Here is a 25,692-nt window from a genome sequence, read left to right on the forward strand (position 1 = left end):
ATCTTGCTGCTGCCATAGAAATTCTGCCACAACATGTACTTCTCACGAACGGGGGCTCTTCAAGACATGTTGCTGTGGAAATAAATAATATACATGGGAGGCCTGATTCAGTAATGGGATTAGTTTTAGCAATTTGATAGATTTACAGTACAAGATTTGATAATTACCCATGGACGTGTAGCGCTTCTCCACTGAGTGCTTGGCTCAGATCTGTGCTAGTCAAGTAGAATCTTCTCTCTCAGCCTCTTGCAGTAGCCTGACCAGTTATTCCAGAAAAGATGAACCTGGATGTAAGGCTTCGGATAGAGGGAGGGCTGGGTTCAGGATCATATATTATTGGAGACAGGATGAGTGTGGGTAAGTGAAACATACTTATGTTTCCAAATTAATTTTAATCATAGCCTCTTAAATTTGCCATTGGAAAAGATCTTAGTGCCCAGCCCCCTCATTTTATAAATGAGAAAATTGAAGGCCAGGGAGGTGAGTTTAATTATGTAGGGTTATACCAGAGATAAGTGGCACAGCCAGAATTTGAACTTGGCTTCTCATAAGTCCAAATTCAGTCCTCTTTCCATTGTACCATTTTTTTTTGCCTCCTCTACCAAACCTTTTAGCAAAGATTCTTATAAAAGACAAAAATTGGCCATGTTGAATTTCACCTCCAAACTTTCCTCCTGTACATCCCTTTCGTGGAGGTCTTCATAAGTAGTTAAAAGGGCAAAGAGGAGGGTAGTAAGAAAGAGGAATATAACAATTTCGAGATATTCTATGATAGTTTCTGCTCATCGAAAGCAACCTAGGAATATATCACCAGCTCCTTCTTACGAGAGATTTCCCTTAAGATCACCTGGAAGAATTGCAGCCTATATGCAAAAGATGTACAGAGGGGCTGCCAGATGAATGAATGCCAGGGGCTGGCCTTCACTTGCTCAATATAACTTTCTCCAGGAGGTCCATAAGAAGACATCAAAGTTGGCGCATAAATCAGCAAAGTACATTATGAGTGGCTAAGTTATCTTCCTCCAGTTATGACCAGTGTACAGGAAGAGACCTTCATCACATGTCCACTTTTAAGCTAAATTTTAAAAAAATCCAATCTGTCTACTTTTGGATGCTGAGTGACCCAGAAACTCAGCATGGTATTAGAGAGAGGATCGAGCTTGGCATAATCTGGGCAGATGTGGTTAATACCTGTGGACAGATGGTATTCATCCGGTAAAATCAGGCACTTTATTGTGTTAATTAACCCAGGAGGGACATTGAAAATACAATATTAGCTGAATTTCCAACTGAATATTAACAGAGCACCAAGATCCAGTGCTTTCTCTTGGTCAAATTGGGAAAATCTGTTCACTACTTCCACCAGAGATTGGTTGGAAATCTTTTCACATCTGTAAGGAAAACCTTTTGATAAAAGCAATAAAGGGAGAAAGTGCTAATTGAGCTAATTTAAAGATGGTAGCTCACACTCTCAAAGAAAGACACTCAGGGCCTGCTAAGAGCCTCAGCTCCCTCAGCAGCCCTACCAGTGATCCAATGGTCTTTGCTGTGAAGAAGCAATAAAGTGATTCTCACTTTAAATTAGTTCAATTAGCACTTAAAAAAAAGGAAGAAAAAAATTTCTTTATTCATAATGTGTTTTTTATCTCTTTCTAGTGACCTACATGTTAAAAAAGATTTCTAGAGGTTTATTTGCTTTGCCACTTAGCAGCTGTTTCCTTTAAGAGGTGTGCCTATCTCCTTTTGACAAGGGGACAGCAGTTAGGGGTTTAATTTCGGTTAGTGTATGGCTGCCTCTTCCCAGATACCTTAAAAAAATCATGATCATTTGGCATTTCAATAGGCTTCTAAGTTAGAGAAAATAACTTGCATTTAACTGATAGCTATGTGATTGTCCCTGTTCAGAGCTTAAAACCATGCATAAGTGTTTAACAAATGCCGTTTGAAGACGTTTTGACAGTGGGTCCTTCTCCCTGAGTGTTCAGGTTCACCTAGCACTCTAGACAGAACTGGTCTTCTGCCCAAGAGATGCTGTACTTTTAAAAAAAATTTGGATCACACGTATTGATTTATTTCATTTCCTTTGTCAAGGCGGAAGAGACGAAATTTCAACAAGCAAGCCACAGAAATCCTGAATGAGTATTTCTATTCCCATCTCAGCAACCCTTACCCCAGTGAGGAAGCCAAAGAGGAGCTAGCCAAGAAATGTGGCATCACGGTCTCACAGGTAAGGGGGCACCCAATGGGTTCAGGCTGAGGCCTCGCCACGGAAGAGCTCCATGGCAGGGTAGTGGAACCTTTTGCTTTCTAGAGCACACATATCAGGCAACTCCTTGCAGCTGAAGTCTGGCATAGCAGGGTAAGTGCGTAAGAGGTGTGGGGGGCTCTGTAGGTAAGTACTAGGTCTCATTTTGACTAGCAGGAGCAAGAGATGACTCGGCAGAGACTGAGTATAAATGAAAGAATGAAAAGTTATCTTGGAGACTTTTAGGTTGCTTCCTAAGTCTGATCACTTTTACACTGGCCATCTCTGAGCTTGTAACACTATTCTGGAATCATCTCCACCCCTTCCTAGTGAGCAGACCCTCATTTCAAATGAACAAAAATTTGGACGTGTGCACGTGAAAGCCAGATCATTCTGGTTGATCCATAGACAATAAACCACACCCTCTACTTCTGAAAAATTCCAGACCTTCTTGAATTAATGAATGGACATAACAGTAACGTAGAAAATCATCTGAAAGGATGGGGACCTGTATACTTTGACTGTCTTTCTCTGAGTCTCTTAATCATGAGGAAGGATAGAATGGTACCCTAGGACAATAAAACAACTGCACAGAAAAATTACTACATTTCCTTAACATTGACTTTGGAGATGAAACATATTTAAGGCTCTTATAGTAATGGAGATAATATTTCATTCTGATGCAATAGTAAGCCACTGGTTGTTGATAGAGAGAGATGTAGATATAGGTCAATATCTACATCTCTATCTAATATCTATCTATCTATCTATCTATATATATATTATATCTAGAAATAGATATTGAGATATATATCTGTATCACATATATAGAGGGAGAGATAGATAAAATATATATTTATATATAATCACTGGCTTACTATTACTATATATTATATAGGATATATCATATGTTATATATTACATGTTATTTATATACTATATTATAATTATATGTATATATATAATCAATAAAAAGAATTCCATCCATATATCTTATATAATCAGAACCTCACCTTTGAGAATACTTGGAAAGATCCTCTCTCCCTCTCTCTGTGTCTCTGCCTGTCTCTATCTGTGTCTCTCCGTCTCTGTCTCTGTCTATCTGTCTGTCTGTCTCTCTTTTTTTTTGCTGAATAATTTCTCCCTGCTCCCCAGACCCACTCCTTGATCCCAGCCTTCAGTTCAGATAAGGAATGGTAATGTTGAAATGCAACAGAAAAATCTGCAATTGCTAATTCCTTATGCAGAATAGGAGAAAAAGCACCATGAAAAGTGAGAAAAAAGAGAAAAGAAAATAGAAAGGGAGACTTGCTCTTAGGAGAGATTCTACCCAACATTTTGTCTATCTTTGGAAAGCACCTTGGACTGTATTAGACCCTGGGATTCAGGATAGGGAGGAATGTATCATCCTCTAAGAAGAATTGGGTCTAGTCAGTATACAGAACTTTATGAATGGGAACATCACATGAAGAAAGTGCTGCTAAATCTAATCCATTTGAATCCAGAGCTTCTTTAGCAAATTTGACTTTGACAAAGGTCATTTCCAGTCTGCGCAACCTCTTAGTAGGTGGAACCTCTGTGGTCAGCTTCAAGGGTCATCCAGTTTGATTTTGTTCTTTCCAGATCCATATGCTTTGAAGTGACCTAAAAACTAAGTAATCTTATGGAATAGGGGAAGGGAATAGCATTGCCTTTGGTATTAGCTGCACAAATGAGAAATTTACAATATGCTCATCCCTCCCACATGCACCTCTAAACCATTGTGTTCCTCCTCTCAGCATCATCCTACTTACTCAAGATGGTAATCATGCTACTCTATTCCACCAGGAGCAATTTATTTTGAGGTTGCAGAATAGTATAAAATAAAGAGCCTTGGATTTGGAGCCGTAAGATCTAGATTCCAGGCAGTCAACAAGCCTTTAATGCATAATTTACTGTGCTAAGGACTAGAGGATACAAAGAAAAGCAAAAACTTACCCTGTCCTCAAGGAGCTGATGTGCTAATAAGAAAGCAAATAACTATGTATGTAGAAGACATGGAATTTAAATGGAAGGTAATCTCAAAGGTGAAGGCACTAGCAGGACCATTGAAAGTCTGCTGAAGATGACAGGGTTTATGCTAAGTCTTGAAGGAAACCATAGAAGCTAAAAATCGGGGTACCCTGTGAAGGGTACCCTTGACAGCAATCAGGAAATTGGAAAGAAAAAAATCTTTTTAGAAGAGATAATCAGGGTTTTTTTTTCGGGGCAGGGGGGACGATGTTCAGTTTGAGATGCCTAAAGGATGTCTGCTTCAAGATGTTCAAAAGGCAGCCCTCCATTTCATTTGTGTACTCCAGTTCCCCATTGTTGAGAATGGACTGGGCCAGGAATTTCAAATCCATGGCCTGCCCTTTTACACTTGCTCATAGTAGTATTAAAAAGTCCTTGTGAAAACAGAAAAAATTTAGCCACTCAAGGAGTAAAGAAAAAATTAATGTAAATGTGAAACAAACATAAAATTTGAGTATGAAACAGCTTCAAACTCTAAAAATCTTAAGATTTTGAAAGTTCTCTTAAGAAGAGAGTGCCACCTAGTGGCCATTGAAAGAAACTTAGTGATTAACATCTCTTCCCCACCACCTCCTTTCTTTCCCCTCTAGGGAATCCTACACTCAGCATGCTTCTTTTTTTTCTTCTTTATTCTGTGCTCAGAACTTAATTATTTCTACCTCAGGCATTCTCTTTCTTTTCCTCATCCCCCCATGTACCCTCCCTCACATACTCTTACATCTTCTATAACCTTCTTTCCTTTCTTTTTTCCTCCCCTAATCTCAGTTACCTAAGGAAAAATTCATCTTTCCCCTATCTTTTCTTATACTCCATCTCCCTCTCTTCACTCTATTTATTAGCCAAGAAAATTATACTAATTAAGGCTGATAAATGTTAAGAGTGTGCTAATATCAAGGAAAAGAAAACCAAAAGGTTTAAAGTGAAATTAGATACAATAAAGAACTGATGCTCTTATGTTCTCAGGAAGTATCTAGAAGGCCCCTTCAGAATTTCTACAGAAATCCCCTACTCCCTCAAGCTCCTCTAATTAAACCTTTGGTTCCTCAAGTACCAGAATTCAAGATGAATTTTCAAAACAACACCTATTTCTTATTTGATTTTATTGTTTTGCTCTTTTAATTACTACTATAGTAACAGTATTTTCTACTATTTCCCATTACAAACATACAATATTTCAATTAAAATATGGCTTAATTAAGATTTTGTGGGCCAGCCTGAGAAAACAACTATGAATTTATGTTTGTTCCCATGGGGAAGTGTGTTCTATTTTCTACCACAACCAATTTCTACACAAGTTTCTGGAAGCCAGCCTTGTGCTGCTGGTATTAGTTAATGCCACAAGAGTGAGGGATCTTAGTTTAGATAAGTCAAGTAGTCAAGTATTACTCTGAAAGCAGAGTAATCAGGGCCTGTCATTTTGAGGAGATGTGTAATTAAATAACATAGAGGAAATCCAATAGAAAAGATTGTTTTAAGAGAAAAACAAAACAATATACAAATGTAAGACCCCACCTCCATTTATTTAACATAAAGATTTTTCACTTCTTGAAATAACTCATCAAATGATGGCCTAGTGCCTTTATGCTATGATTCGATATACAGACATTTTATTCCCATACAGTTTCTAAAGATACCCCTATTTGTTGATGTGATTAAAAAAACTAGAGTCAATAAAATCAGAAATGTTTTAACATAGGGTCACAGGCACAACAGTCATGATGCTTACTCCTGAAGGAAGAAATCAAGTATTCAAATTTGACCTTAACAACTTCCCCACTTAGGCCTACAAGTTCTCAGTCATTGCAGAAGGAAAAGGGGCCTAGAGCAGCTGCTATGAGCAACAAACAGGAAATAAATTAGCAAAGTGGATTTGGTTGAATTTGTTCATTAGTTTTTGTAAAAGTAAGGCCTTGGATTCAAAGGGACAATCAGGAGGACTGTTGTGATTTTCTTTATTTTTATTTGGACATAGGTAATATATAGATGCATGTAAGAAATTTATTACTTATATTTGTATACATGTCAGAATTTAGCATCCAAACATACATATATGGGAGGTACCTAAAGCACAGTGGAAAATGTGCTAGAATTGAACTTACTGGACCTGGGCATGAATCCTACCTTAGTCACTGATCACATAACTTATCTGAGCTAAATTTCCTCATCCTTAAGATGAGGGGATTGTTCCTTCACTATAAATCTATGATCTTATGATATGTTTTTGTTATAGAAATATATCAAACTCTAGTTAATATTAAGGTTACCTATCTCTAGGATCCTGTATATTTATAAGGAACATTAAAGTCATACCTCTCTCAGTGGTCTCTCGCTCCTTGCTCAGGTTAATTGTCTCATCTCTTTTTGCCATGTAGCTTTTTCTAATTCTATTTTAAACTACAGATAAATACCAGACAGCCAAATTTGAATTGGGTGCACTAAATGAAAAGGATTCTAGTTTAAATGAGGAGTCCTGTGTGTGATTTTCCTTTTTATGATGTCTCCGCCAAACTAGAATTAGAGACATAGTTATAACCTTGTAGAATCCTATGGGAGTATATTATTTTAGACCTGAAAGGGACCTTAGAAATCATCTAGTTCTTCATTATGTAGGAGAAAACTGAGACCCAGAGAGGTGAAGGGATTTGACTAAGGTTGTATTTGTAGTCCCAAGCTCTGAGCCTAATTCTGGAGCTTTTCCCAATATGCCACCTTGGAGGTAAAAGAAAGAAGGAAGGAAGGAAAGAAAGAGAGAAAGAAAGAGAGAAAGAAAGAAAGAAAGAAAGAAAGAAAGAAAGAAAGAAAGAAAGAAAGAAAGAAAGGAAGGAAGGAAGGAAAAGAGAAAGAAAGAAAGAAAAAAAGAAAGAAAGAAAGAAAGAAAGAAAGAAAGAAAGAAAGAAAGAAAGAAAGAAAGAAAGAGAAAAGAAAGAAAAGGAAGGAGGGAGGGAGAAGGAAGAAAGAAGGAAGGAAAACTCAGATTCAAATCAAAGACTTTTGGAAAATTTTCATAGATACTAATCAACTGCCTTTGTTTTCTCATCCCGCTTCACTCTGCCAAAAATTAGTGAAAGGTGCAATGTTAACTTTCTTATCTTCTCTTGAACTTGCTCTAGGTGTCAAACTGGTTTGGAAATAAGCGAATCCGGTACAAGAAGAACATAGGTAAATTTCAAGAGGAAGCCAATATTTATGCTGCCAAAACGGCTGTCACGGCTACCAATGTGTCAGCCCATGGAAGCCAAGCTAACTCACCCTCAACTCCCAATTCAGCTGGTTAGTTTTTTTGTTTTGTTCTGTTCGAATTGTTCTTGTTTGTTTCTTACATTTGTTTTTTATTCCATTGGGTTTTTTCTTTTCTTTCATCGTTCAGGTTTTTAATGGGTTATATTTTTGTGTGTTTTATTGTTCCCTTATTTTTTTTCTGTTATTGTTTTGGGGTTTTGCCCCATTTCTAAAGAACAACCTATTCATGCTATTGGCATGAGGGGAACTTGCCGGGATTTTGCATGGACAAGTTCCAGTTGAACCATTTTTGCATAAGGGTCCTCTTTGAACATTTGATTGGTTTAATGAGGAAGCCTCCCTGTTCTCACCTGAGTGACCTAATAAACAAGACCTTTCTTACAGCAGTCCATTGTTATGCTATTGGGGTGGGGCAGGGGGAGGGGTTGGAGACTGTGGGGAGGGCAGTGTCACTGATTCCTGTGATGTTCTATCTCATTGATTCTTAGTTTGTAGCTGTGAATTTGTTTTATATATATATGCACATATGTATTTTTGTATGTATATATGTGTGTATATATGTATGTGTGTATGTATATGCATATATACACACATTTACACACACACACACACACACATATATGTAACTATTTAAATGTAATTTATTTCCTTTGCAAGCGTATCGTTTTATTTTATTCATTTAAAACATTTTTCTGAGAAGGGGTTCATAGGACTCACCTCACTGACAGAGGGGTTCATGTTACAAAAGAAGCTTAAGAACCACTCTTCATTTGCTGCATCTCTCATAATGTTTAGATCACCTGCAAGTCTGCATTCCATGTGGGTTTTACATTCCTTTCACAAACATCTCATTAGAATGCTCTGGTCTACAAACAAGACTAGAGTTATTTATAAACCTAATTTTTTTAAAAGTGCCTATTTATATTTGGTTGTTTTTCATTCCATTAACTTCAAAGGAAATTTCACAGTGATTAATTCATCTTTCCCAGATTCCTGGTCTCCTGTCACAGCATCATTCTGTATGTGTGTGTGTGGGCGCACATCTGATATGTGTACCGGGTTTTATTTTTGTGGATATATGTTCATATCACTCATGTCAAAGTTGATCATTATACTGTTTCATTCCTGTTGTTTTTCTCTCTTATGGAACCTTGTGCCAAGAGTGTGAATTTCCAGGATACATAGAACCTAGACTTAGGTCAATGAAATGCTGTCTTGATTGTTCTGAACTATGGAAAGAAAAAAAAATGTTTGCTACCTTTTTTTGTCACTGGTGAAAGAAAAGGCATTTTTGTTTAAAAAAACAAAACTTACTCCATTATGTAAGTTTGAGCTTTGATTATGATGCTGCTCTCCTAATGCTTGAGCTGTGGTACATCTTGGACTGTTGGACATGTCTCTGTGAAAAGAGTCATGAGTCAACACCAGCTAGTTCATAGAATAATTAAAACTCTTATTTATGACACAGTTGGGGCTTTCAAAACAGTTTTTTTTTTTTGCCGGTTTCCTTCTTTCCTCAAGCTGACTTGTCATTGATAATACACTGGCCTAGTTACTGTGTGGGCTCTTGAGCACTAAACCTGACATGCATACTTATCTCTGATTGGAGGCTGCCTCAAATTAGAGAGCTGCATAATTATTTTGGGGTTTTGTTTGTTTAAGTACAAGTATGTGTAAATAAAGGGGGGGTGTTGTAAATAAGGATGTTTAAAAAATTCGGAGGTCAGTACAGCTTCTGTCTTCCTAACCCTACAGTGGTCCCCTGGGTAAATAGGTACTTTATGCTCTTCACAATATGGTGTAGTAGATAAGGGATCTAAGTAAATGTCTAGCAAATCAAATGTGACCTTCTTTGTCAACTGGTCATTTCTTAGACAGGCTGGTGGCTACCATATTGGATGTGTCCTATAGGAAGGCTGATATCATTGCCTTTTTTTTTCCCAAGTAGTTCAGTAATGTTTGGACTGGTGAAAATGTGCTGAATGACTCAAAAAAAAAAGGATCGATCCAATTTAAACAGCATATATTAAATACCTCCTATGCACTGTATTAATCATCATTATAATCTAGTTTTATTCTCCAAAACACTTCTTTCAATCTCTGGCACAGAATATCTGAATCATGAATGGCTTTTGATCCATAGGAGTAAAGGAACTGTGGACTTTCTTTATCATTGTAGCCTTAATTTCTTAATCTTTCCTAAAGAGAAAAAAAAAATCAGCATTTTAATACTAACCAGACCCCCAAATTTTTCCAGCCTTAAAGAGTTGTTTTGTTTTGATTTTTTGTATACCGTAGTGAAAAGAATTAAAGAATTGGAAATCCCAGGGCCTGGATTCAAATTGGCCCTGTCACTGATAGCTGTGTGGCTGGACAAGTTACTTATACTTCCCTGCCTTCACTACTTTTCTCCTCTGTAAAATGCAGTGTTTGGGGTAAATGTTTTCTAAGACCCTGTCCAGCTCAAAATCTAGTCCTGTAATCATGTGGTATTGTATTGCAGCAGAGCTTATAATTGCAGCTTTCTAAGGATTTTCTTCTGCGATTTCTGAGCCAAAAGTTTTAACTTGTGCCTGTGTTGTTGGAAGTTACATATGGAGAAATTTCTTTGTAGCATTTTTCTGAAAACAAGAGAAAGTAAAAAAAAAATATTCACTCTTTCTAGTAGCTTGGAACTTCAAAAAATAAACATCTTCTGGAGGAAAAAAAAAGTCTTAAATAGGCTTTTCTGTACTTTGCTCCTAATACAAACACAAGATCATTACACAGATAAGCCAAGAACTTACAAATGCTCAAACTTCAAATGAGATGCTTGCCCTGATGAAACAAATAGATAATCAGTGATTTCAAAGGGAAGCATTCTAATTGAAGTTGGAAGCAATTTGAAAACCGACAGATGGATGAGTGTTAAAATGATGTAGATGATGAGTTGAAAGTTGTTCAAGGGTCAGGTGACCTGGGAACTTTGTATATCTTTAGAGTGTGGTGGTGATGGTTATTTTCTGGGCCTCACCAGTGTATTTTTTTCTGAAGCCTTGTGCAGGAAAGGTACTTCTGTTATGTGAAAAGAGCACGTCACCCATCACTTTGAACACACTGTAGAAAAATGCATTTCACCCTTGGGGGTTGGCCAGTGGTCAGATTTACTGGGTGAGGGTGGAACACCTACGTTTTTTGTAACAGTAATAGCTGGCAGTGTGAGAAAGTTTACTGAGAACCTCCTATGCACTCTCTCATTTGGGATACCAGCAAGAGGCAATTCTAAGAGAACAAAGGATGGAGAATGAGAGGAGGGGAAAGTGTCTTTGAAAGAAGAAAATTCCAAAATAACAAATTTGGGCACTGTTTTCAGTGGGAGGAAAGTCCAAATAAATGTCCCTACATATTCATCCCAAGCACCAATTGTTATGGGGTCCACAGCCCATCTGTAGTGACCTTAAGAAATGCCAATCCAATGGCATCCCTGTTTGGTTTTGTTCATCTCTCAAAGGCAGTATAGCATGCTGAATGTGGAGTCAAAAGACCCATATTCAGATTTCAGCTGTGCTATCTGGACTTGTCCTCTGTGTGACCATAGCTTAGACTGAATGGAAAAAAAAAAACAGAAACAACGCAAAAACAAAAACAAAAGAAAAAAAAACCCAACCATTTGTTGTGTTTACTATGCCCCAAGAAATGGGCTAAGCAATATAAATTGAAGAGTGAGACAAATCTTACTGTCAACAAGCTCAGAGTCTTGACCTCTTTGGGCCGGATTTGCTCATCTGTAAAATGAAGGGGTGGTACTGGATGGTCTTAAATGTACCTTCCACCTGTGGGTTTTGAGAGCCCTGTTGAATTAGCCAGATCAGGGTCTTAAAGTGGCTCAGTCCATAAGTAAGACCTTGAAATGTTCAGGTCAGGCAGTGTGATTGGCTAAATGCTTCCAGGGGGTGTGGAGGCCGGGAAGCCTAGAACTCCCTCATTTTGTGTAACTCTTTGAGTGTCTGAGATGGTGGCAAGTTCATCTTCACGTGAAGCACCCTCTCCAGCACTGTGAAGGAGTGACACTGAAGGGCCAATGACAGGGCCCACATGATACTCACTGCCAGAAAGCTTGGTGACTTTCAGAGTGGTGGAAGCAGAGTTCATCTGGATTTTGTCCCCACAGCTCAGCTCTTTTAAAAATGTTTGTACATTATACACAACCATGTAGGAGGTGAGGTATCCAGAGAAGCTGGCAGTGTAATAGGGATCTGTGACTCGTCTAATAAGTTCTCAGGGGACCTTCTTATTTTCTTTTTAAGACCAAGGGAAAGAATTCTTCCTGTCAGTTTTCTCTCTCTCTGTCTCTTTCTCTCTGTCTCTCTCTCTCTCCCCCTCCCTCCCTCCCTCCCTTCGTCCCTCTCTCCCTCTTTTCCCCATCTCTAAATGGAGCGTTGAGAGCCCACCATGGCATTCCTGCCTGCAAAGTACAAAACCTTAAAATCCCAACTTACACACACATTCTGAGGAATGCCATATTCCACAAGGCCACCCTTCTATTCAGTCTGTACAGAATTAAAGCCAAGCTTTCATTTATTATAGGAAGCAGGAATAATTCTTCAAGGTCAGAGGCAAAAAAAATGGGAAAGATGGAACAATTTTAAGGTATAAATAACAAGTGTCGCAGGCTGAAATTATGTGAAAGGTAATGAAACATAGGTGTTCTCGGTTCTCCTCTATATACCCATAACCGGTCTAGGAACCTATCCTGACCAGATACTTAAAGTCATTGTTCTTTGCCTCAGTTACTCATTTTGGGAAATGGGCATGATATTTTTCCATTGAAATTGCCTCAAGATTTTTGGAGAAATTATGAGAGAATACATACATACATGCATGCATGTGTGTATGCATGCATGTACATACCTATATGTGTGTATACATCTGTATACAGAGGGGGCCCTTAAATTCTTTTATTTAATTAAAAATAATTAAATTAAAATTAATTAAAATGGGAAGTTAAAAAAGTAATTTATCCTTCTCGTTCTACAAAGACCTTGATTGTTGTTTGTCATATTTTGTGCCTTTTTAAAAACTGCAAAACTTGAAGTCTTTGAAGTAGGAGCTTTTAAAATGACCTCATAAAGACACATTGTTTTAGCCACTGGAAGTTTACCTTGGGGTAGTGCATTTTTTATTACATCTGTATTGTCATCTACATGTACCCATCCAGTGGCTTGGTAAATGCTTGGGAATTTAGAGGGGATTAAATATTCTGCCTCCCAGACAAGTACAATCTTAACATCATTCATTCCATGAATCCATCTGGGTGACGTTTCCATGAGACCTTCATTTCCCTGTCTAAACCAACCGTGGGAACTTTTAACTTTCAAAATGGATATTACTAATATTAGGGATGGAGAGTATCTTCACTGTCATCGTCTTCATCACCATCACAGTAATAATGATACCACTACTGAGTAGCAAAAATCAGCCAAGCGCGTTTACAAATATCCCATTTTGTCTTCACAACAACCCTAGGAGGTAGGTGCTATTATTATCTTTATTTCGTAGATGAAGAAACTGAGTCAGACAAAGGTTAAGTGACTTGCCCAGGGTCACACAGCTAGTAAGTGTCTGAGGCTGGATTTGAACTCATCTTCCTGACTCGAGGCCAGGCACTCCTATCCACTGAGCCACCTAGCTGCCCTTACACATGGTATACTTGCACTGAATAGATTCTCCCAAGAGTGGAGATACAAGAAAGATGGGCAGAAAGGGAAGAATCGAATGGGAAATCCAGAAAGGCTAGAGAAGTCAAGTTTGTGGAGAATTTGTATTACCCCTCTGCACAGATTGGATGATAGTGTTTGGAAGGAGAGGGGAGTAGGAAGGGAGTTGAAGCTTTGGAAGATAAGTAAAGGAGAATAATGAACTGAAAGGAAGGTGCATCTTAAAAAGTACTTCCAGTAATTGGCTATTGCTTCACAACAACCTGCAGGCAAGGTCCCAGAATGACCTTCTCAGCAAGCCAGGTGATTTTCTTCAGCTCTTTAAAGACCTCAAGAGGGTTCATTCAGGATTTGACTGTAAATTGGGTACATTTCAGGAGGTTATCAGCTTTGCGAATGGAGCCTTTGTAGGTTCCCATGCTGCCTTCAGCCCGTGTGTTTCTTAGATCATCAGTAAGGACTTCTGGCTGCTGGGTTGTGGTTTTAATAGTGTCCTAGTCTTCTGTCAGGCCACTCCCGGCCCCCAGATCCTTATCAGAGAGTCAGAGGCCATGGCCATGTTCATACATGGATGTATAGAGATGACGAAGTGCTGAGACAGCATTGCCAACAGCAGAAGGGGCTATCTCTGCAATTACTACTGTGATACAAATGCATTTGTACATGAAGTGCATTGGTATGCGCATATTTATCTCTGTGTACATTAAGCAGCCAGACATATTTATAATTTATCTATGCACATATATTTTTTGAAATAATCTGTGTCAATTGCTGTATATATCTTATAAATGGCATCTCACCTACCTCCCCAGCTTCTGCCTTGTTAGTTGGAATGAATTTGGGCTCTTTGGAGGTGTCTCCCCCACTCCCCCAGCTTGGGTGCTAATTTCCAATAAACTGTGTACCGATTGTCTAAAGTGTGGGTGTCTTAGGCAAGTTTTGAAGGGAGAGAGATAAAAATGACCACACTTCAAGCTCTAATGCAGCCCCTGGAACTGTCATCTCTCTAATGTGGGTGGGCACTCCTTCCAGCAACATAGGGCACAACCCACCCAAACCTGCCCATTCTGTGTCTGTCCAGTGCCCTGAAAATAGCTAGCATTTAAGCAGGGGTCTTCAAGTTGACTCTAGTGGGATCTTGGGTTAGGTTCCTCTAAGGTACAACTCTAAAAGAGATACTATTGGGAATCAATAGACCCAATGAGAATCAAGTGATCTGGGAAGAAAATCCCACATGTGGACCATTAAGTCATTGGCATACAACTTTTTCTAACCCCAGGCAGTGTTACTTCTGCTATGTATACAAACAGCTTCATCAAAATGGCTCTTCTTTTCTGTAACAAAGCAGAAAGGGAGGCATCCGGATTAAATACTCCCAATATGGTCAGGGTGGTAGGCCATACCAGATCAGACAAAGACAAATGTTTTGTGTTTTTGTGTTTTGTGTTTCCACAAAGCCTTTTTATCTCTTCTAAGTTAAGCCACACAGAGGCTATGGACTGTTTTTGTGATTTCATTTAATATAAGGAAATCCCAGGTGAGGAAACTTTTTCCAATGATTGGCAGCTTTCTGGCAACTTATATTGTAGTCTTAAAGAATTTCCTAAAGTACGGAGAAGTTACTTGGTTTGTCCAGGGTTGTAGCTCGTATGTGTCAGAAGTGGGACAGGAACCTACATCTTCCTGGCTCTGAGTCTAGTTCTCTACTCTTCTCAATAAATGATAGTTAACTAGCTAGCTAGAACATTTATTAAGGCCTTAGGAATTAGAGTATTAGGAATTGTGCTAAATGTTGGGAATACAAAAGAAAAACAAACAAGCAAAAAACACCATCCCTGTGGACATAGAAGGGAGCTAGAAAGTGGAAAAATCTGGAGACTCAGCAGTGGACCTGGGGGTGATGTGAGCATGGATGGCCCAGGGAATGGTGGTGCAGGCCAGGAGCTCACCTTGAAATCAGGAGGAGAGAGCCACAAGGGAGGAGGTATCTTCAGGGTGAGAAAGCTGCTAGAGTAGAAGGGGAAAAGTCTCAAGTGGAGCCAGGACTGAAATGAAAATTCTGACCTGGCAATAAAGGACCCTCTAGAAGCACTGATTTCTTGTAGACTAGGGATTCTTTTTAAATTATTTCCTGAAGTCTTGATATTAAAAAATATTTTCCAAATATTATTATTTATAAAGCATGAATGGGTAGTGTTTAACAGTCATTTGACTTGTAAGGGAAGATGTAAATGAGCCTTTTGTCTTTGCTTCATGATGGGGTCCTAACTAGTAGAATTGTTAGCTAATTCCTTGTAGACCTGAGGTGGTTGGTAAGGACCTTTTCCAGGGGCAGAAAGGCTAAAACCCAACTCTGGACTTGAGGATTCTCCCTACCTCAATCCTCCGTATTAGAGACTTCTATAAAATAATTTTCATTAATACCAGAATGCTCTGAGAAGATGAGCATTGAGCAACATGGGTTAATTTGGTTAGTGGTTGTCTACGAGTTCACCAGTAATGGTTAAGCAGTCCTTTTTCATGTCAGGAGATATCATTCTTTTAGCTCCTACTCCTCCAGTATGTCAGGAAGGTCATTTTAGAAGAGCTCAAATTCCTGTCTTTGTATAGAAACCAGAAATCAAGTGTCAGAGCCTAGGCATGCATCATTGCTGGGTGATTCCACACAGATGATGGCTGTCAAGATGTGTGGGAAGGGAGCAAATTTGAGCAGTATGGGCTTAGAAGGAGTATGGTGGAGCTGACCTGGGCCCCTGAAGTCTCTCCCTTCTAAGGCTAATGTCATGTTTATAACCAAACCTTGCACGTTGAGCTTTCTCTCTTAATGCGCTGAGCTGCACGATAATTTCCAGAATAATTCTGAGCCTTTTCCCCCCCTCAGTCATTGAAGTTGCGCTCTATCAGGATGGAGAAGGCAAGGAAGAGGAGAATATTAGTAATATTAGTAAAGCAGCGGTGGCTAGCTGGGACTCCATTCCAGATAGCTGAAAATCTTTGGAAAAGTTAGTCTTCTACCCTATTCTAAAGGCCGATGTTTTTATCTATACTAAAATTAAGGAGGATCCTTGGCCCATGATTTTCTTCTTTTATCTCTCTACATAGATGGCATGGAAGGGTTAATTTTGTCATTCTCTTAATGCCCTTATGGCCATCATGGGCTTCCTGGAAATAAAAAAAAATGGCAAGGAACTGAACAAAAGACAGATTCTTAGGCATAACACTCATTGCCTTTATATATGATCCCTGTGTAGTGCTGCTCCATGGATAGTAAAACATTCCTATGGAAGCAGCACATTGATCATGGGATTGAAAAGGTCACCTTGCTCTCCTGGGTGGCTTGACTGTGACATTATCTTGCCCCAGATCTCTAGACTTGGCTAGTTCCACGGACAGTCATAAGACTGAGTGAAGTAGAAGTTGCAAGTTGCATTGGAGACCACCTCCATTTTCCAGAAAGACTGAGATGAGATGAATGAACCTCTCCCCCTTTCCCAGCTTTGAAGCCACTTAAAGGATACAGTCTTGCTGGCAATATGGCACATCTTGGGGCTTCGCATAACCTCAACAGTTGGCACCTTTTATTGCTTGCTCTATTCTTCATACTACTAACCAAACTGTGTTTTCGTTGTCGTTTTTAATTTTCATTTTCATTGGGGGGAATTGCTTTGCATGATGTCCTTCCTCTTGGCTGAGAGTTGCGGGGATTGATCCTTTTCCTTTCTATGATTCAGGTGCCTCACTCTTTCCTTTTCAGGTTCTTCCAGTTCTTTTAACATGTCAAACTCTGGAGATTTGTTCATGAGCGTGCAGTCACTCAATGGGGATTCTTACCAAGGGGCCCAGGTTGGAGCCAACGTGCAGTCACAGGTAGGGACCCAGCCAATGTACTGCCAAGCGAATGCGAGCCCTCCATGGTATTGGCAATTTCCCACACCTGTACAGAGAGAAAGATAAAAAAAAATCAAACCAACCAACCAACCTACCTACCTCACCACCAAACCAAAACAAAAATAAAAAACAAAAATAAAAATAAAATAAAAAGCAACAACAACCATTGTCTTGGGGAATCTCGTCCACACTTTGTGAATGCATTTGGCTCTGGCTTGACAGTTATACTAGGAAGGCAGGAGAGGAGCTGCAGGGAAAATAGTCAAGGTATTCCAATGCACACCTGGCAAGTGGAACCAACCTATGTATTCTTTTTCACTAAAGGAAAGGAATGAGGAATTCAAAGTGTTCTCTCGCATTTCCAGGTTTTCTTCACTTACGTTGGACACCAGAGCTCAAGGTCTACTTAAAAGGAGGAAAAAATAATAAATGGGCAAATATATGAGTATGTTGTATTTTCATTCTTAACCAAAAAGCCACCCAATCCAGTGCAATAAACATTTTTTTCCTTGATCACGTTTGGAGAGGAGGGACTTCAGTTTCCTTTGATAAGTGCACGTCCATGTTTGGAAAAGAAGGTGTTTCAGGAACTCAGTGCTCCTCAGTAAACAGGAAGCCTTTCATTTTCTCCAATCATGATGCTCTCTTAAAAGGGTGGAGAATTTCTGGGAATTTCTGATCCAGATGAATCCAGTTCCACACTCTGGATGCAGATCAGGAAGCATCATTGTCTGGGGTTGGCCAGCTTTGCTGGCTTGGGAAACATTGCCCGGGAAATATGTTTGGAACAGACTCTGGCCAAATGACCAAAAACTTGGCTATCCTCTGAAATGACTTCCCAAGCCCTTTCCAATCAGAGATCTGGCTTTAAAGAACGTTGGGGAATCAAAAAGCTATGTAGGCAAAGGGAAATGGGTAAATGCTTCACTGCTCTTTCCCCTGTTTACATCTTCATGTGATTTCTCAGTGAATCTGCTTCCCTCTTAGTGAGGTAAGCTGCTTGTCATCTCACTTCTTGTGGTCTCTTTGCCTACTTGAGAATTGTATTCAAAGATGCTGATGAAGTAATTGCAGGTATTTCCCTCTACCGTATCCTGTGTTCAAGAAGGGCACCCCTCAAAATGATGAGACTGGTTTGGAATGTCCAAAATATATTCTGCCAGATGATGATGATAATGTCTTTCTCTTTCTGTTCTGCTCATTTTCTTCTTTGTTGTTCTTCATCTGTTTAGGTGGATACCCTTCGCCATGTTATCAGCCAGACAGGAGGATACAGTGACGGACTTGCAGCCAGTCAGATGTACAGTCCGCAGGGCATCAGTGTAAGAAAAATAGGATTTTTTTTCTTTTTCCTCCTTTCCTTTTTCATTCTATCACTACCAATTATTTCAAAGCCATAGGGCTCAGAATGCCACTTAGTAGGACTTGTCTTAGTTTTACGGTCACCTAGTTTATTGCTTCTGTATCGGTCATGCCAACGGCAGCATTCTACCCACAAAAAAGTGGGGATCGGGCAGGCTTCATGCAGGCAGCTGGCGTCTAAGGCTGTCAGACACAATCAGTGTTTGCATAGCACCTGCGGCCACATGCATTCAGCTGAGAGGAGCTGCTAAACAGGTGACACCTAGTACAACAGTGGTAGAAAATGTCACCACAGACTGAGGCCTGGGAACCCTGGCAAGAGAGCCAGTAGCCAGAATCCATTGCAACCAGGGCCACTGTCTAAAAATAAACCTTGCTCCAGTCAGTCTGTAGCAAAAAAAGAAAAAAATTAAGTTGGTGAGGGAGTGGGATGGGGGGGACGACAGACGAACCATCTTCTACTCGTTCTTGGGTGCGCTGGCGGCTCCCGGAGAGCATGAAAATTCATAGCGACAAGCTATATCGCACAGAGTGAAATCGATCAGACAGACACAAGGAGAACCGAGTGTAGATTCGGGACAGCAATCCAACTTCATTTCTCAGATCAATCGTCCGCCATCTCAGCAGCGGTGACAGCAAGCTGGGACAAGAGGGCAGCCTGGAAAAGGAGGCTGTTCTCTGGATTGGGGGGTTATTTTCTGGGCATTTAGAGGTCACTGGAGGCTCAGGCAGAAGGGTGGCTCAGAATTTGAAAGATTTTGATTGTTTTTTTTTATTATTGTTGCTGTTGGGATGACTGCAAATTGGAGAGCAATGAAGATAAAATCTTTGGAGAGAGAGGAATAGAGATGGGTTATTTGCTATCTTCCTTAGTAGGTTATCCTCTGCCTCCTGCCCAGATTCTAAATCAAGACCTTTTTCTAGTTGCGATGATCAGAGAGCAAGGTCGACCTATTGGACATTCCCATTGGACAGTCAAGTCCTTTCAAGTATCAAGAAGTTAGGTAGGAAGAAGAGCCAGCCTTCAAGTTGCCTTGTCTTTTCAAGGGTTCCACGAATGGCTGTTTCTCCAAAAGTCAAGGCAAGATATTTGGAAAAGAAAGGCCTTGTGTGTAGCAGAAGTTGTCATCCACCAGTTGAGCTGGGAATAGGGGAATTTAGAAGGAGGAATGGCCTCAGACACACTTTGCAATTTTGGACATGGCCTCTTTGTAGGCCTGAATTTTTTGTAAGATAAAGGATGGATTTCCCCAAGGGAGCTTTGCATTTTGGCATATAGGAGGGACTCACAAAGAAAGCAAAACAGAGAGAGAGAGAGAGAGGAACATGGGCACACCCAAAAAAAGGGAGCTACAGAGAGGGCATTTGACTTGGAAGGGAATGTGGCTAACCGCTCTTCTCTTTGGAGCCGTACCTTCCTAACTGGGTAGCAGAGAAGAGAGCAACCTTCAGGGTCTCAGGTTCAGCATTGACCCCTGACGTCATCTGGCGGAGCTGGGAATCATTTCTGAAGTAATGTAACTGAACATGTGCAGACAATTATGTCTGATTACATAAGGCTGCTGCAAAAACTGGGCTTGGAAATGCCATTTGAAAGGGTCTATCATTTTTCATTAATTTTTGTGTGAGCTGTATTTACTCCATTTCTAGCTTTTTAATATACAGAATAAATGAGTCAAAGTCTGATCATGATAAGATATGATACTTGGGTATCAGTTTTAAATTGTCTCACCCCTACCCCATCCAGGAGACTTAAGCTTATTACAGGGAGATACATTTTCATAAAGTAGTATTTTGTGTTAAACTGAGGTGTGTGTGTGTGTGTGTGTGTGTGTGTGTGTGTGTGTGTGTGTGTGTTTTAGGGAAAGAAATGTGTATGTAGGGAAGCAGAGTATTACTGCCAAGAGAAGAAGGGAAAAAAAACTGAGTAGAGACTGAAAGAGAGAAACAGGAATGAAAAGTTTGAAGCCAAGAAATGAAAAATAAACAAATCCTTAAACTACACACAACCATGGAAGCCTGCCGAGCTCCAAACAATACCAGTGCTCAGGAAATGGAGCTTGCTAGATAGATAGTGGGGACTTCACCCCCATTCTTTCCATCTAGTCTCTACACGGGGCTGCCTGAAAAGAGCTGTCCATGACTAAGACAGAGCAGGATGGGTTTCATCATAGTGGCTCCCTAGAAGACAGGTCACCCAGTTTCTGTTCCCCAAGTTCTGATCAGCAGTAGGATTAACAATAGATTTAACTTCTTACCTACAAAATAGGAGTGCCAAGTCCTTCTGTAGTAAGAGGAAATGCCACCATTTGTTTTTAGAAAACTTTATGGTTTAAAAAGCCACATACACAAACATATACATGTGTATTCACATAGGCATAGAGAGAGATCCATAACATGCACATACACATAATGTGCGTATTACATATGCAGGATGTTCCCAAGTTCTCTCTCTCTCTCTCTCTCCCTCTGTCTCTGTCCCTCTCTCTCTCTCATATGTATGTGTGTATACACACATACGTGTATATATATACACACACATATATATGAGAGGGAGGTATAGGTGGGTATATATACATATATTATATCTACATTTATAGATAAATATACATATGTGTACATATGTATATGTATGTATATATGTATGTATTATATGAGTTTATGTGCTAGGTGGCATAGAGTGTAGAGTGCCAGGCCTGGAGTCAAGAAAACCTGAGTTCAAATCTGACCTCAGACACTTACTAGCTGTGTGACCCTGGCCAAATCACTTAGCCCTATTTGCCTCAGTTTCCTCATCTGTAAAATGAGTTGGGAGGAAGAAATGGCAAACCACTCCAGTATCTTTGCCAAGAAAACCCCAAAATAGGGTCACAAAGAGTCAGACATGACTGAAAGTGATTCAACCATAAAAGCAATAACAACAAATGCATCTATCTATCTGTCTCTCTCTACTGGTGTGTGTGTGTGTATGTATACATATATCTATAGAAAATATGTATTTGTGGATATTATGTGTATATGCATACACACACACACACACACACACACACAATTTGGGCCTCCCCTCCCCCCGGCCTCACTGGGTTGAATCTCATCTCAAGTAGAATGTGTCCTCTTTGAGGACAAGGCCTATTTTCTTTTTTGTCATTCTATCACCAGTAATGAAGACCTCATGTATGCTTAATCCTTTTAACATCACATTATAGAGTCGGGAGAGCCCAATGGAAAACAGCTGTAAAAGCCCAAAGATGAGGTATAAGCTTCTGTGAAATTGGATTGAGTCTCTGCATGTTTTCTTTTGTCTGAATGGGTTTTTCAGAACTCATCAGTGTTTTATGGTGAGGATTGATTAAAGTAAAGGTTCTCTACTCTCCCATCCCCCATTTAACTTTATACCTGTGAGGTACCCACTGAGTCAGAGCCTAGACACCTCTTTCCTTGGTTTTACATCTTTTCATCTACTTCCCTTTCACTAATGACGATAGACAAGGTTGACTCTGTTAGAACTAATAGAAACCCCAAAGGCCTGGACCCTCCTCCTCTGCTACCTCTCTCTTCACAGCTTTCTGCCTCTGAATTCCTGCCCATCGTCTAAAGCCCAACTCCAATAAGACCCCTTCCCATTTCATGTACGTTATCTCATTTCAGATGTTACTTATACTAGGTTTCATCTGTCAATAATCTATATTTGGGATTTTTTTTTTTAGTAATTCAATAGAAATTTTCACTCCAAATAAATTCAGATTAGTCAGTTAGACAGCTTTATTGTTTGTGAACATTTTAGAATTTCCTTGAGTTCAAACCCCACCCCCTCCCAAAACAAGGATAACACCTTCCTCTTCTTTCTTGTTGCTTTGATATCAGAAATCCAGTTTTAGCCAACTGGCCTATTTCTAAGCCTTACAACTCTGACCTTTGCAGGGTACTGAGAAATAGGGAGGCTATGAATAATTAAAGTCTCAGGTAATGCTCCAACCCCAATTTTATCCAATATTTCAACCTTAGAATTGGAAGTGACATTATCGGACATCTCATCCAACCTGTTCACATGGTATCTTGTCTACATCATTCATAGAAAATTATCAGTTAGCCTTTGGTTAAACATCTCCAGTGAGTGAACTCACTATCTGTCTATTGAGATAGTCCATTCTTTTTTTCCCCCACAGTTCTTAGGAAGTTCTTATTTTATTGAATAAAATTATTTAAATAAATAATTTGTATTAAATAAAATTGTAGTAGCTTGTATAGCAGGACTTTAAGCTTGAACATCATTTCTGTATAGCCAAGACATGCACTTAAACCAGAGAGAGAATTATTATTGGTGCCCACACCTGGTCAATAAGGGAACAATAATTTAAAAAAATTATTCAGTTTAATTCAACAGTAAAATGGAGAGTGGGCCACTCAGGACCTTTTTATTCTTTGGGCAAAGAGTTGTGGAGTCTTTCCTGTTGGATGAGTGTGGTCTGTATGGATCCCAGAGCTGATCACATTAGGGTCCATGCATGGCATCATGGCTGATAAGACTCAAAGAAGAAAGTATCTTTTCTCTTCTATCTCCATTAAGTGATTCATCCCTTATTAAAAAAAACCCAGTCTGAATAGTCTCTTTCCCCTTAAAAGCATCTGTTTACCTAGACTAGACAAAGTCAGGACTGGGTTAAGAATTGCAACATCCTTCCAACCAGATGAACCACATATCCCAGATTTGATGACATGATTATTTTTTGAAATCTCCTTATGGTTCAACTCTCATTTTTTCCCCTTTTCTAGACTAAACATTCCTAATTCCTTTAGGCTCTTCTCTCATATGACAAGGTTTTGAAATGCCTCTATATCTTAGCCACGCTTATCTGGATATGCTTCAGCTTGTCATTGTCTACTTCCTAAAATATAGCACATTAAGTCACTCTTCTTATATATAGGTTATCAAAAAAGGTAAAATGGCAAAATGGGCCAGTTTGAGTTTCACTTCCATGCCTTATCCTGTCTGCTTTCTAGGGCTTCCGCTTGTGTAAAGTTGACATAGCAAAAAAACAAAATACCTACACAGGGAAGTAAAAAAACAAAGGGGCTAGCCAATCTCCACATCAATTAACAGGCCACTGAACAAGACTGGACTTTATTAAGTACCCATAAACTCCCTGATCCTCTACAAAACACTGTATGTTGGGGTTGAATGTGTGGGTCAATCAGTAAACATTTATTAAGCACCTGCTATGTACCAGGCCCTGTCCTGAGCTCTGGGGATACAAAAAGAGGCAAAAGACATCGCTTACCGTAACTCAAGGAGCTTACAATTTAATGGCTCATGCTTCCAAGTGGTTTATGATCCAATTTTAGAAATTCTTCCTTGAAAACCATCAGCAGATTAAAAAGAGTAAGCATATTTCCCCAACAACCATTTAGGACAATGAACTTTAAAGCCTTCTTCAGCTGAGAATTTAAAGCCAAAAGGCATTTAATTCCTTCATGAACTTGTGAACGAGCATAGGCATCTCCTTAACTATACCTTGTGACTGCTTTGATTTCTCACCTTATTAATCTGGCTGATAAGGACAGCTTGAAAGCTTTTTAAGGGACAAGAAAGGCGGCCAATGCCTTTGTTTCCATCATCACCTTCTTCTCACTATCTTCTAGCAAATGGAGAAGGTGGCTCCCTGGCTTTATGTATGCGGGTCAAGTCTTAAGCACACTGTCTGTGAGTCCAATGGAGATCACAGATATGCCTCAGGAAGTTCTTTCACCTCTGGACTAGTTTAAAACTCTATCTGAGATTATTCTTCCTTTTTTTTTGAAAGATAGAGGCTGGGGAGCCTGCCAACTTCAGATCCCAGGGGGCGAGGTTGAAATAATAGAGCAAAGAAAAGATTTCAAGATCAACCACCGATAGTTTGAAAAACCAACCGCCATGAAACCAAACAAACATGCCAGGCGTTTATAATAATAATAAGCATCACATCCTGGAGCCTTCTTTGCTCTTTGTGGCACTGGCATTAGCCACAGCCAGTTTTGCTGGCCTTGATCCTGGGGATGCGGTTACTAAACAGAATCATATGCCTGATGTACATATACATTCGTGTATAAGGAACCAAGAAGGATATTTTTTTCCTGGGTCCTAGGCTCTGTCAAACCTGGTAGCCACATTTCTCTGTTGACTCCTAAGGGAGTATATTTTTGGCTGTCCTCCCCACAACTTTGTGCACTTAACTCTAGGGCTGGAGGCCTTCCATCCTCCTCTGTGGGAAACTAGAGAAAGAGCTGAAGCCAGAGGAATGTGACACAATAAAAAGAGCAGTGGGCTGGAAAGCAGGAGAGCGGCGTTCTGGTCCTGGCTTTGCCACCTGTCCAAGCTCCGGCAAGTCTTTTCAACTCTATAGACCTATTTATTCATCTGCAAAATGAGGGGGTTGGTCTCGATGATCTCTCAGGTCCCCTCCAGCTTCAGCATCCTCTGAGTCTGTACAAAGCTGGTAGTTTGCCATTTCTGAGGAAGTTCATGAAGAAAAGGGGATAGAATTCAAGACCACAAATAAAAGGAGACGTTTTTATTTCTGTGTGTATGGAAAAGCTAAGGCACAGAGGCTTCCCACTTATCAACACAGATATATGCAGTGCCCTTTGAATGTGGAAGTAATATTTTGCAGTGTCCTTCCCAGATGAGCCACCCATTTGGTTCTTCATCCCTACTGCCCTCAGGCTGAGATGTTGAGTTGACGCTCTCTAGGCCAGTGCAGTGAGTTAACTGAGCTTTACCCTTTGCTCCCATAAACACTGCCAAAGCTTCAGAAACCCAAGTGGAAAATGGGCTTGTCCCTGACACAGTGATGTAGCCCCTCTAGGAATTCAATAAATATTAATTGCATCAAAATGCTGGAAGCAATTCCATTGATTTCTGGAGGTGGCCTCTCTCTCCTGTCTCTTGCCTGGTAGCTGGACAAGCTCATGTTGCTCAAAGTCCCACAGCTGAGCATATTTTTCTTGTGCAGTCTTCTAGACATTTTCCCTTGAAGTCCTAGCCACAGTTTAGTTTGTGGGAAACCTCTGCCTCTTTAAGTCATTCCAATTTCTCTGGCTTAATAGGGACATCAAATTCATGTAGTGTATGTAGCCTCCTTGCCTCCATTCAGGTAAAAAGCCTTAGTCAATCCAATGCAGATGGTTAGCTAACTTCCTTTTAGAGATCCCACAAGTTGTTTTTGTTAAATG

The 25,692-nt window shown here is 39.8% G+C and overlaps 1 protein-coding gene across 3 annotated transcripts in view; it reads left to right on the forward strand.

Annotated features, from left to right (window-relative positions):
- The window catches only part of PBX1 (PBX homeobox 1), a 329,301-nt gene that overhangs the window by 281,544 nt on the left and 22,065 nt on the right, over positions 1 to 25,692 (forward strand). For 2 of the 3 annotated variants that reach the window (XM_036754029.1, XM_036754028.1), the window contains exons 6-9: positions 2,092 to 2,227; positions 7,408 to 7,567; positions 16,988 to 17,100; positions 18,354 to 18,443. In XM_036754029.1, coding sequence (XP_036609924.1) covers positions 2,092 to 2,227; positions 7,408 to 7,567; positions 16,988 to 17,100; positions 18,354 to 18,443 — 499 coding nt within the window. The remainder of the gene's footprint in view (positions 1 to 2,091; positions 2,228 to 7,407; positions 7,568 to 16,987; positions 17,101 to 18,353; positions 18,444 to 25,692) is intronic. The other variant, XM_036754030.1, reaches the window with a different exon arrangement.

This window comes from Trichosurus vulpecula, chromosome 4, assembly GCF_011100635.1.
Source record: "Trichosurus vulpecula isolate mTriVul1 chromosome 4, mTriVul1.pri, whole genome shotgun sequence".
Lineage (NCBI taxonomy): Eukaryota > Metazoa > Chordata > Mammalia > Diprotodontia > Phalangeridae > Trichosurus > Trichosurus vulpecula.